This window comes from Erinaceus europaeus, chromosome 10 (assembly GCF_950295315.1).
Source record: "Erinaceus europaeus chromosome 10, mEriEur2.1, whole genome shotgun sequence".
NCBI lineage: Eukaryota > Metazoa > Chordata > Mammalia > Eulipotyphla > Erinaceidae > Erinaceus > Erinaceus europaeus.
The window spans coordinates 94,332,034-94,346,129 of record NC_080171.1 but is presented as its reverse complement, the minus strand read 5'-3'; the positions used below and the strand labels follow the sequence as shown (position 1 = coordinate 94,346,129).

Below are 14,096 nucleotides of genomic sequence, written 5' to 3'. Positions count from 1 at the left end.
TCAATGTTTCCTTTTTATAAAAAAATTAAAAAAATATATCAGGAAGAAGTGAGATAATGTACCTCTGAAATAGTCTATAAACCAACATTACCTCAATAGAATGTAAATGATTTATTAATTTTAGTTTTTATGTAAAAGAGAGACCAGAATACTGCTTTGCTCTCGCATATGATAGTGCCAGAGTTTGAATTTCAGTCCTTTGAGGTTTTTAGTCTTTTGAGTTTAGTACACAACCACTGTGTATCTCTTTGGCCCAAAATTTTAAAAAATATCTTAAGTTTTCTTTCTTGATCTTATATAAAGCTTTATAACTGACATTAATATCCAGATTTGATGAACATTTTATCTTTATTCAGTGTTCTGTCCTTTTGGGGAACACAATCACCAATTTCTTTAGAAAGTGAAATGAGGGGGAGGAGATGGCTCACATGGGAGCACCATACAGAGGGGCAACTTCAGGAGAAGTGAAGTGGGGCTGTGGTCTGTATCTCTTTCTTTCTCCCTTCACTTACTATCTAAAACAAAACCCAAATTTAAAAATTTTGCTAAGAGTAGAGGAATCATGCAGACATGAAGCCCCACTATGTGCTGGTGGCAAAGAAAAAATGAGGGAGAAAAAAAATAAAATGAGGTATTTATTTCTTTTCTTTCTTTTTTTTTAATTCATAAAAAGGAAACACTGACAAAAACCATAGGATAAGAGGGGTACAGCTCCACACAATTCCCACCATCAGAACTCCGTAGCCCATCCCCTCCCCTGATAGCTTACCTATTCTTTAACCCTCTGGGAATATGGGCCCAGGGTCATTATGGGATGCAGAAAGTAGAAGGTCTGGCTTCTGTAATTGCTTCCCCGCTGAACATGGGCGTTGACTGGTCGATCCATACTCCCAGACTGCCTCTCTCTTTCCCTAGTGGGGTGGGGCTCTGGGGAAGCAGGGCTCTAAGACACATTGGTGGGGTTGTCTGTTCAGGGATGTCTGTTTGGCATCATGGTAGCATCTGGAACCTGGTGGCTGAAAAAAGAGTTAACATATAAAGCCAGACAAATTGTTGACTAATCATGAACCCAAAGGTTGGAATATTGCAGATGAAGATTTGGGGTCTCCATTTGGTAGATAGCTAGTAGGCTTATTTTAGTAAAGTTTATCTCTCACCTACAGCCATGCCAAAATAACGTTATATTTTGTAATGAGGCATTTTTTATTAGCACTCATGTCAGTTAAATCTTAAAACTCTAAAACTTCAGGGTTCAGGTGGTGCTGCACAGGGTAGAGTGCACCATGTTCAAGGACCCAGGTTAAAGCCATTGGTCCCCATGCGCAGGAGTGAAGTTTCAAGATCAATCAGTGAAGCAGTGCTATAAATCTCTCTCTTTCTCTATCTCTATCTCTCTCTAACCCCTTCCCATCTGAATTTCTTTCTGTTCTATTAAATAAAAATAATAAATAAAATATATAAAATATCTAAAACTCACATGGATAGCTCATTGAATGCACACATTAACAGTGATAACATCACCAAAGTCACTTCAGCTGATTGCTATGTGTCAGGCATTCTGCTTAAAACACTCAAATAATTTTATGCCATTTAATTCTCACAGTTACTATATGAGTACCCGTTTGTTCACTGCAATATTATTCAGGATAGCCCAGATACAGAAGAAGCTTAGGTGTCTGTTGAGAAGTGAATGAGTAAACAAAATGTCATATTGGAGAAGGAATAATATGCCATTTCTCATAACACAGGGACTGGAGGTGGAGGGTGAAATGGGGAGAGATTGGTCAAAAGGCACATCTCCAGTTTCTTTCTTAGCTATTTAAAGAACTTAAAACTTATTTGAGAAGACAATACGCACACCTATATTCATTACAGCTCATTTATAATACCCAAGACTGATATTAATATCCAGATTTGATGAACATTTTATTTTCATTCAATGTTCTGTCCTTTTTCATTAATTTCCTTAGCAAGTGAGAAGAAGGTGAGGAGATGGCTCACATGGGAATGCCATACAGAGGGGCAACTCCAGGAAAAGTGAAGTGGTGCTGTGGTTTCTCTCTCTCTCTCTCTCTCCAGATGAGTGGATCAGAAAGTTGATGTATAGGTATACTATGGAATATTACTCAGCTTTAATGGAAAAAAAAACTTGCCTTTTGTTGTAATATGGGTGGAACTGTTGAGGCTCCGGTTAAGTGCAATAAATCAGAAAGAAAGACAAATACCAAATGATCTCATTCATATGTGGAATTTAGGAGACAGAATAATGGAACAGACAAGAGGAGCATAAATAAGACCTTGGCTTGTGTCTGCATGTCTGGGGTTATTGGAGAAGGAGGGGCTAAACATGAGAGGATCTCAATGCCCTGTGGTGGAGGGAGGCAGTACTTTGGTAGTGGGTGAGTTGTGCTGATATATTTTGTGAGAACTGTGAAACTGTAAGCCTGAGAAAACAACTGTGTAAAACAGTATTTTTAAAACATGCATACTTTTACCTTTATAAGGTGAACATTCTGGGGAATAAGTGTCAGCACTGTGACTATAGTTAACAACAATGTGTTGTGTACTTTAAAGTTGCTAAGAGTATATAGATCTTAAGTTTCAACACACACACACACATTATAACTGTGTGTGTTATGAGTATATTAAATAATTTTGTTTGGTAATAATTTCTTTTTTTAAATATTTATCTATTCCCTTTTGTTGCCCTTGTTTTATTGTTGTAGTTATTGTTGTTGTTGATGTCGTTCGTTGTTGGATAGGACAAAGAGAAATCAAGAAAGGAGGGGAAGACAGAGAGGGGGAGAGAAAGATAGACACCTGCAGACCTGCTTCACCGCTTGTGAAGGGACTCCCATGCAGGTGGGGAGCCGGGAGTTCGAACAGGGATCCTTACTCCAGTCCTTTGTGCTACTGCCCGACTCCCTGGTAATAATTTCATAATAAGTACATTTATCAATTTATCATACTCTAGACCTTAAATTACACAATGTCATATGCTGATTATATCAGTGAAGTTGGAAAAATTAAAATGTAAAAAATTAAGAGATAGTATTTAGGCATAGATTTATAGGTAGTAAATTAAAAAAAGGGAAGCCAAGAAACTAATTAATATATGATATCAGATGTTACATTCCATTCATAAGTGTTTTGTGTCTCTAATAGTCAGATGGCTTTGGGAATGCTCCCCTTTTTAAAAAAAATTTTCTCCTTTTTAAGTTTGTTTTATTTACTGTTGGATAGAGACAGAGAGAAATTTAGAGAGCAGGGGGAGATAGAGAGGAAGAAAGACAGAGAGACATCTATCTGCACCCCTATTTCACCATTTATGAAGTTTTCCCCCTGAGGCTGGGGACTAGGGACTTGAACCCTGGTCCTTGTGCACTGTAATGTGTGCGCCTAGCCAGGTGCACCACTGCCTGGCCCCCGGTGTAAAATATCAGAATAGTAGTTAATTTTATGGGGGAGAAAGGAGAAACTACTTGATAGAAACACAAATTTTGAAACATATGATAGATACTGAGATGTTTGACTTGTGATAAATCACAGCAAATAATTACAAATTCAAATGACTTTTTAATTTGAATAAATTAACATTCCAAATAGAATCCATTCACTTATTCACTAATTTCTATATTTATTCAGCTAAATGCTATGGATAGGATTTGTTCGGATTAACTTTGAAAATCCTATTACTATCATGAAAAAGTGACAATCACTGAAAAGCATGTGATTAAATTCACTGACTCTGATTAGTCAGCTGTGGAGGGTAGAGTTGACAAGAACTACAATGCCAAGAATGACTTTATGAAGAAAAACAACCAAAGAACAATTATTTTTGAGTCTCTCCTATGTGTGAGGCATCACTATAAACACTTTGATTTAATCTTATCAACTATTTAATATTTTTGAAACCCATAAAAGTGTGTGTTCATACTTTATGTGGCATGGACAAGAAGACTCAGTTTTATTTCTTTTTTCTTAAGTTCCACCTGTAAATCATATAATCTAGTATTCATCTTTCTCCTTCCAGCTGATCTCACTTAACATAAGTCCTTCAAGTTCTATCCAAGACAAGGCAAAGGAGATGATTTAATCATTTTTTTATATTGTACATTTATATTTTGTATATCTACAAAAACCTTTTAAATAAACATATTCAAATAAGGTCCAATTATAAGTAGATTATACAAAACATATATGCAAAATATTAATATTCTACATACTTAAATATAGTATCTATGTGAGACTGCAGAAATATGCTTTGGAAAAACTAGCACCAAAGTTATCTCCTATGACTTCTTTTTTTTTTTCTATTTTTTTAAAAAGGGAGACATTAACAGAACCATAGGATAGGAGGGGTACAACTACACACAATTCCCACCACCCAATCTCCACATCCTACCCCCTCCCTTGATAGCTTTCCTATTCTTTATCCCTCTGGGAGTATGGACCTAAGGTCACTGTGGGTTGCAGAAGGTGGAAGGTCTGGCTTCTGTAATTGCTTCCCCACTGAATATGGGTGTTGACTGGTCGATCCATACTCCCAGTTTGCCTCTCTCTTTCCCTAGTAGGGTGGGTCTCTGGGGAAGCGGAGCTCCAGGACACATTGGTGGGGTCGTCTGTCCAAGGATGTCTGTTCGGCATTATGCTGGCATCTGGAACCTGGTGGCTGTAAAGAGAGTTAACATATAAAGCCAAACAAATTGTTGAACAATCATGGACCTAAAGCTTGGAATAGTGGAGAGGAAGTGTTGGGGGGTACTCACTGCAGACTATTGTGTACTTTTGCTTTCAGGTATATATTTTACCCTAGTTTATGGATACATGTGACCATATGCTCTATCTCAGGGGACCTGGTCTATATGTAGGTTTTGGGACTTTGTTAGGAAGTGAGCCACCTGGAATGGAATTAGAGAATATTCTGAAAGGAAAGGTCTCACTCGAGTAATGAAGCTGGAGTTTGTCATTCCACACCTGAAGTCTCTGGACACAGTTTGAAGTGAAGCATGCTGAGGTGGTACTCATTGTGTTGATTAGGTTGTGTTCGGCGGATGCAATATTATTTGATATGAATTGAGAGAAGCATGCGGGAAAGTGGGCCCCACCCTGAGGTTCCAGGACTGGGGTTAATATAGGCTCTATAGTGGAAATGTGAGGTTCCTGCTGTCTTGTGTGTTCAAGAAGATAATGGATAGCTATTGTTATCATCACATTATTTGACAATTGGGTTAACTTTGAAGAGTCCCTTTGTTAGGATTTGCTGTATAATACCCAATATCTTGTATATAGCTGTGCCACCGGTTGCTTCTGTTCTCCCCGGTTTAGGCTTTTGAGAGAGTAAACATATCCAAGACTCAGACTATGTATTACAAAGACTCAGTCTGTGCTTTAAAAATTTGAGACATACAATCAAATTTTCCCGTCTCATTTTAATTAGTGATTTATATGACTATAAATTAATAGAAGTGTACATAAACACCATTCCCACCACCAAAAGACTGTGTCCCATACCACCCCCCACCCCACCACCCTGGGAAGCCGAATGTCTACCCTTACCTTCACCCCAGGGTTTTTACTTTGGTGCCCTACTCCAGATTTAATAATTTTTAATAGCTAAGTAATATTTCATTGTGTATATGTACCACAACTTTCTTCACCATTCATCTGTCATTGGGTATCTGGGTTGCTGCTAACTTTGGGCTATTGCAAATAGTATTGTTATGAACATAAATGTACATAGATCTCTTTGGATAGGCAATTTTGTTTTTGTTAGATCCCTAGGAGAAGGATTGATGGTTGTAGGGTAGGTCCATGTCTAATGTTCTGAGGTAACTCCAGACTGTTGTCCACAGGGGCTGAAGAAACTGAGTTTTCTGATTATGGACATATCATAAAGATATTAGAGTTTGTTGAAATCACTGAGCCCCTTCCTGTCCTGAGATGTAATCTGTATTACATAATGTAAGTATGAGAACAAGAAATGTTTCAGATTCAGAGACAGTATAATGGTTGAACTCTCAACACACCAAATTTCTCCCAATTGTTTATTAGTGATTTAGAATTTATTTACAAAATTATAATATAACAGGTTCCACACAGTTCCCACCACTCAAGTTCTGTGTCCCTTCAGTGGAAAATGAAATAGTTATCTCAAGGTCACAGACTTATTTTTATAACTACACTTACATATATTTGCCCATTTTTTTTTTCTGTGGTTCTGACTTCTCTTTCTAAGTCACACTGATGCATATGACTACTTTTGAATGTCCTTTTTTATTCCCCTTCCCTCTTTGGGTCTTAATGGAATTGGAGTTCAGAGTCCTTCAGCCATCTCCCCCTAAACAATTTTTAACTCTTAGATAAGAGTTTTGGACTAACATTTGAATGTCTTTAGAAAGTGTTACAATGTTTTTATTCTGAGTAATTTCCCTAGTGCCCCCTTCATATCCCTATTTCTCAGGCTGTAGATGAAAGGATTCAGCATGGGGGTCACGACTGTGTACATTACTGAGAAGACTCTGTCTTTCCCACCTGAGGAGGAGGATGGAGGGCATAAATAGACCCCAATAGCTGTGCTGTAGAATAGAGAAACCACAGAAAGGTGGGAGGTGCAGTTGGAGAAGGCCTTTTGCTTACCCTTTGGGGAATCAATTTTCAGGATAGCCAAAGCAATGTAAAAGTAAGATGTAAGGATGCAGACAAATGGTCCTACAAGCAATGTTCCTGCTACAAGGATGAGCATCAGGTCATTGATATAAGTACTGGAGCAGGCCAACTTCAGGAGTGGGACAAGATCACAGAAGAAATGGGGGATGATATTGGGGCCGCAGAAGGAAAGATTGATCACTAGAAGAGTATGCAGTAGAGCGTGAAATGTAGTGATCACCCATGAGCCAGTCACCAGTAGAACACAACGTTGGGAGTTCATGGTCATGGCATAATGGAGGGGGTGGCTGATGGCCACATAACGGTCAAGTGCCATCACAGCCAGGAGAAAATTGTCCAGATCTGCAAATAGGCCGAAGAAATAGAGTTGTGTCAGGCACCCACCATAAGAAATCAGTTTACTTCCTGAACCAATATTACCAAGCATCTTGGGAATTACTGTAGAGATAAACCCAATGTCAGACAAGGACAGATTGGTCAGAAAGAGGTACATGGGGGTATGGAGGCGTGAGTCAGAGGCAACAGCCAGGATGATGAGCAGATTTCCCATCACAGTGGTTAGGTACATTCCCAAGAAGAACCCAAAGAAGAGAGATTGCTGTTCTGGATGCTCAGAGAGACCCATGAGAAGAAATTCATAGATTCTGGTCTGGTTTCTTCTTTCCATGTCTATAATTCTGTATGAAATAAATTTTATTGTGATGTTAATGACAGAAAAGTGAAATAATCTATGCTGAAAGTACTCTGAACTCTTGTTTAAAAATAATTATGTGTGTCAACCAGACTTTTCTGGACAGACAACCCCATCAATGTGTCCTGGAGCTCTGCTTCCCCAGAGCCCCACCTCCCTAGGGAAAGAGAGAGGCAGGCTGGGAGTATGGATTGACCTGTCAATGCCCATGTTCAGTGGGGAAGCAACTACAGAAGCCAGACCTTCCACCTTCTGCCTCCAAAAATGACTTTGGGTCCGTACTCCCAGAGGGTTAAAGAATAGGAAAGCTATCAAGGAAGGGGATGGAATCCAGAGTTGGGGTGGTGGGAATTGTATGGAGTTGTACCCCTCTTATCCTATGGTTTTGTCAATGTTTCCTTTTTATAAATAAATTAAAAAATTAAAATAAAAAACCCTATAATCTTACAATATTGTAAACCACTATTAATCGTATTAACTACTAATGTGTATTACTTACAAATAAAAAGTGGCTTGGGAAAAGCATATGTAAATAAATGTCTGTGTTTACTACTATACAAAATAATTATGTATGGGGGTTGGGCAGTGGTTCACTGCGTAAGCACACATAGTACTCTGCTTAAGAACACGAGTTCAAGCCCCCACTCCCCACCTACCTAAAGTGGGGAAGCTTTACAAGAAGTGAAGCAAGTCTGTAGGTGTCTCTTTCTCTCTCCCTCTCTCTATCCTCCCTCCCCTCTCAATTTCTTTCTGTCCTATAGAATAAAATGGAAACTATGGCCACCAGGTGTGGATTCGTACTGCCAGCACTAGCCCCAACAATAACCCAGCTGAGTGTACACATTACCATGCACACAGACCCAGGTTCAAGCCCCCAGTCTCCACTTACAGGGGAAAAACTTCACAAATGGTGAATGAGTGCTGCAGGTGTCTTTTTCTGCCTAACTTCCCTTCTATTCTCAACTTCTTTGTGTCCTATCAAATAACAAATAAATAGATAAAAAATAAATAAAATAACTGTGGTTTAGTCTATCCTGTTTTGGTAAAATTAGAATTTGAGTTGTGCACATTACAATGGTAGTATTGATAGGTGCAATCTAAGAAATTACTCAAGAGGTAATACAGACAGAAACCTTAATGAACTGTGGTCTTCTACATCAGAGCTGGAGACCCAGTGTTGGGGAGCAAAGTGTTGAGGGGAGCTGGGAATCCAGTGTCCTCTGCTGGAGGAAGCTGACAGTCTGGTGGAAGGAGAAGTTTACTGACATCCATCTTGGGAAGATGTGGAACTGTACCCTGTGAAGCACAAGAAGAAGCCTCTGACAACAACCCCATGAATCAACATTTCCTCAACAAAGTTATTTTAAAAAGATAGTTTGTTATATTCCAAAGGGAACATGACTAAACTAGCTTTTTTTCCCTAGGCCTGAAATCTGATATGCAGGTGGATCCAAGTTATTGTCTGGGAAGATGATGCCATGGCTGGAAAAAGGACCAGATAGCTGCATCAAGGAAAAGAGTAGCACCCACATATGGGAAAGGTGTATAAATATTGTTGACTGTAAACACCATTGATTTTATCTGATCTGGGGCTCACTAGTATAGCCACAGGCCCTTTGGAATATAACTAAAATATGCCTACTAGCTATCTACAAAACGGAGACCCCCCCAACTCTTCATCTGCACTATTCCAGTTTAGGTTCATGATTAATCAACAACTTGTTTGGCTTTATATGTTAACTCTCTTTTCAGCCACCAGGTTCCAGATGCTAGCATGATGTCAACCAGACTTCCCTGGACAGACAACCCCACCAATGTGTCCTGGAGCCCCACTTCTCCAGAGCCCCACCCCACTAGGGAAAGAGAGAGGCAGGCTGGGAGTATGGATAGACCTGCCAATGACCATGTTAAGTGGGGAAGCAATTACAGAAGCCAGACCTTCCACCTTCTGCATCCCACAATGACCTTGGGTCCATACTCCCAGAGGGTTAAAGAATAGGAAGACTATCAAGGGAGGGGATGTGATCCGGAGTTCTGGTGATGGGAATTTTGTGGAGTTGTACCCCTCTTATCCTATGGTTTTGTTAGAGTTTCCTTTTTATAAATAAAAAAAATGGTGAATTCACCTTCTTTACCCCATCCTGGATGGAGCTTGAAGAAATCATGTTAAGTAAGTCAGAAACAAAAGGATGAATATGGGATGATCTTACCCATAGACAGAAGTTGAGGAATAAGATCAGAAGGGAAAACACTAAGCAAAACTTGGACTGGAGTTGGTGTATTGCACCAAAGTAAAATACTCTGGTGTTGGTGGGGGGAAGAGTACAGGTCCTGGAAAAGGATGACAGAGGACCTAGTGGGGGTTTTATTGTTATGTGGAAAACTGAGAAATGTTATGCATGTACAAACTATTATATTTACTGTTGACTGTAAAACATTAATCCCCAATCAAGATATAAAAATTTAAATCTTTATTTATTAATTGGATAGAGACAGCCAGAAGTTGAGAGGAAGGGAAAATAGGGAGAGAGACAGAGAGACACCTGCAGCCCTGCTTCAGCACTTGTAGAGCTTCCCCCTGCAAGTGGGGACTAGGGGTTTGAACCTGGGACCTTGTGCATTATAACATGTGTGCTCAACCAGGTGTGCCACTACCCTGCCCCTGGTGCCTTCTTTTGATCTCCCAATTTAATGAGATTTTGCAATCATAAATAAATGTTGAATCTTGCCAAAATATAATTCTCTTCTCCATCTGTTGATAGAGTCAAGGGGTTTTTATTTTTCCTTTTGTTAATATGGTTGTTATATTAATTTATTTGCACATGTTGAACTACTTCTACATCCTTGAAATAAGTATATATATGTGTATACACACACACATATACCTTTGACTATGTTATTGAATTTATTTTGCTAAGGTTTTGTTTAGGATCTTATAACATATCTTTATCAAATTTTATTTTTTAAGAAAAGTTTCTGTCAGATTTTGGGTGATTGTCATCTCATAAGAACTGGAAGAATTCTCTTTAAATTTTGGGAAAAGATTGAAAACATAGATAATTGGTCACCTTAGAAATATTCTTATATGGAAACAATGATTTAGAAGAAGAGATCCAGAAAAAAATCTCTTAACAACTGAAAAATGACTTTGCTATCTAGGAATAAATATGACAAAGCTAGTGGAAGAGCCTGTACATCGAATGCTATAAGCCACTGCAAAGAGAATCAGAATATAAGTAAATGTAAGAATAGCCCATGTTCATGAGACTTGAGTTGATGTTGTAACAGTGACTATTTTACAATCAAGACACTAAGCAGACTCAATGCAATCTCTATTGAAATTCCAAGTGGAACTCTATTTAAAATTTTTAATTTTAGTCAGGAAATATTCTTTTACATGACCATTGTCTCAGGGGTACACTTGATACAGTTTCACATCACCTTTAAATACCTCACCAAAGTATCATCTCTATCTGCTGTAGGGCAGTGGGTCTCCTTTTTTTCATCCCCCAAATCCACCCCATCACCTCTCCTTAGGTCTGTTGACATAGACCAAGGGTTTATTATTCCACTCAGTCTTTTCCTCTACTTCCAACTACATTTAAGGGGAAATTCAGCTACTTAGCAAGTAGCGAGTACAGTGATGTGTTTGATTACATTCGTTCAGTTATGTCACTTCATATCTTTTTAATTTATTATTAAATAGAGACAGAGAAAATGAGAGGGGCAAGGGAGGTAGGGAGGGAAAGAGAGAAAGCAAGACACCTGCAGCACAGCTTAACCACTTGTAAAGCTTTCCCCTTGCAGATGGGGACTAGGTGTACCAACACCTGACGCCTAATTATGTCACTTTTCTAGTGAAAATTAGAAAGAATTGTATTTACTGTCAAATGCAAAACATTAATCCCCCAATAAAAAATAAAAACAGAAGTAAATGGGTATTTATTCCAGTTTTCACTTTTGCTCAAGGATATTTAGCATTTGAAAATTTCATTATTTTCGAAGATGGCGGACTGAGAAGCTTCTAGCAGCGTGTGCTCTGATCACATCTGGAAACGGTAGGATTTTCTGCTTTTAGCAGGTCAGTCAATAATTATAGTCACCAAAGAGGTGACTATAATTTAATTTGGGTTAAGAATTAGAGTAAAGGTGGCACGGATTAGCGGGCGGGCTGCTCCAGACTTCCCAGGCGGCGGCGGGCAAGGCGGGTGCGCCGGGCATTGTCCTCCGCCCAGGAAGGCGGCTCCTCCGCCGGTTGCAGAGCGCTGCTGGGCGGCCGGCAGAGGACCCGGAGGGAGCACTATAGCTCGGGGGCTTTCTCTTGGGAGTCTCCAGGGACCACCATGACCCTGAGGGCGGATCAAAAGACTTCTTGAGTATAGCTCTCATTGGATCAAAGGACTTGGAGCTAGTTTTCATTTTTGAGAAATCCTTTAAAAAAGTCTGGAGGGGGGGGGTTTCCCGGAAGATGGCGGACTGAGAAGCTGCTAGCCGCTGAGCTCCAAACACATCCCCTGGAAACAATAGGATTTTCTGCCTTTAGCAGGCCAGCCAATAAGGTGTCATAGCGGTGACAAGGAGATGACTATAACTTAATTTGGGTTAAGAACCAGAGTAGGGGAAAAATTCTTTTTTCTTCCTTTTAATTTTCAAGCATACCTCCTACCCCCCCTGCCCGCCATAAACAGTCCCTGGGGACCAGCTCCTAGCAGGATACCCCACACCACCAAACAGGGTGCTTTTTTGAATTCACTGATACACATTTGGGAAGTTCCTTGCACTGCTCTTTAATTACAACTCTTTTTCTTATCTTCTCCCTTTTCTCTCTCTTGTCTCTCTCTCTCTCTCTCTTCTTTTTAATCTTGTCATACACTTCTTCCTTCTTCTTTGCCTTTCTGAATTTGTGAATTACTTTAGGGAAGAAATCTGACTCAGAGCAGACTCTCTATGTGTGTATCTCTGCTCTAGTTGCCTTTCCCCTCTTGTTACCCCTAGAATATATGGTGGATAGTAGATTTGCATAACTGTCTATTCTTGCTATCCTCTCTTTCTTTTCTCTTTCTTCACTGGAATTTGGTTACTATTTTTTCACGGACTGGAGAAATTGTTTGGCTAACTGGTAACGATTAAACTACTTCAATACTTAATTCAGTTGCTACTGTAATTCCGGAGGTTGGTGAGTGCAATTGTCATAAAGGTATTTAGTACAGTGTTACTTGTACTCAAGACACAACAACTGAGGAACAACAGAGCATAAAAAAAAGAAGAAAGAAACAGATAAATTAAAAAAATGTGTAGATCAAAAACAAATAAAACTGCTACTCCAATGAATGAAGACAAGAGCCCAGAAGAAACTACAAATCAGCTAGAAGTACCCATAGATAAGAAAAGTATGCAAGCAATAATAAACTTATTAATCACAGAAGAGAAAACAACATTGGAGGAAAGGAATGGCAGTATTAGGGAAACAACAGTTGAGACCCCCAAGGAAAATACTGATTATCTTGAGGCAATTAGATAACTGAAAGCTGAAATAGCTGTAATGAAGAAAGAAGCTGAGGCAAGGGAAAGAAGACTAACAGAAGCAGAAAACAGAATTAGTCAGACAGAGGATGAGTTAGAGAAAACAAAGAAAGAGGTGAAAGAGCTTAAAAAGAGATGGAGAGACACTGAAAACAACAACAGAGACATATGGGATGATCTCAAAAGAAGTAACATTCGTATAATTGGCCTGCCAGAGGAAGAAAGAGAGGAAGGGGAAGCAAACATTCTAGAGGAAATAATAGAAGAAAACTTCTCAGACCTGAATAACAGAAAGGATATCAAGGCTCAAGAGGCCCAGAGAGTACTAAACAGAATCAACCCAGACCTGAAGACACCAAGACACATCATAGTCACAATGAGAAGAAGTAAGGATAAAGAAAGGATCCTAAAGGCTGCAAGAGAGAAACAAAAAGTCACATACAAGGGAAAACCCATAAGATTATCTGCAGACTTCTCCACTCAAACTCTAAAATCCAGAAGGGAGTGGCAAGATATCTGTCGAGCCCTGAATGAAAAAGGGTTTCAGCCAAGGATAATATATCCTGCTAGACTTTCATTCAAACTAGATGGAGGGATCAAAAAATTCTTAGATAAACAACAGTTAAAGGAGGCAACCATCACCAAGCTGGCCCTGAAAGAGGTACTAAAAGACCTCTTATAAACAAGAACATCACTATAATACTTGCAATAAATCAGAGCAAACAAATTTTTTTTAGAACAATGGCACTACAATACATTAAATCCATAATATCAATAAATGTCAGTGGCTTAAACTCACCCATCAAAAGGCACAGGGTGTGGGGATAGATCAGAAAACATAACCCAACCATATGCTGCTTGCAAGAATCCCATCTGTCACAACAAGATAAACACAGACTTAAAGTGAAAGGATGGAAAACTATCATACAGGCTAACGGACCACAAAAAAGAACAGGAACAGCCATTCTCATCTCAGATACAATAGATTTTAAATTAAATAAAGTAATAAAAGATAGGCAAGGACGTTACATAATGATTAGAGGATCAATCAGCCAAGAAGACTTAACAATTATTAACATCTATGCACCCAATGAGGGACCATCTAAATACATTAAGCATCTACTGAAAGAATTTCAAAAATACATCAATAGTAATACAATAATAGTGGGAGACTTCAATACCCCACTCTCACACTTAGACAGATCAACAAAGC

The 14,096-nt window shown here is 39.1% G+C and overlaps 1 protein-coding gene across 1 annotated transcript; it reads right to left on the bottom strand.

The window, feature by feature from the left end:
* Positions 1-6,403: 6,403 nt before the first annotated feature.
* Positions 6,404-7,336, bottom strand: LOC103129059 (olfactory receptor 1361-like). Its single transcript, XM_007540019.1, has one exon. It carries the CDS (start codon positions 7,334-7,336, stop codon positions 6,404-6,406), a length of 933 nt encoding a protein of 310 aa, XP_007540081.1.
* Positions 7,337-14,096: the final 6,760 nt, after the last annotated feature.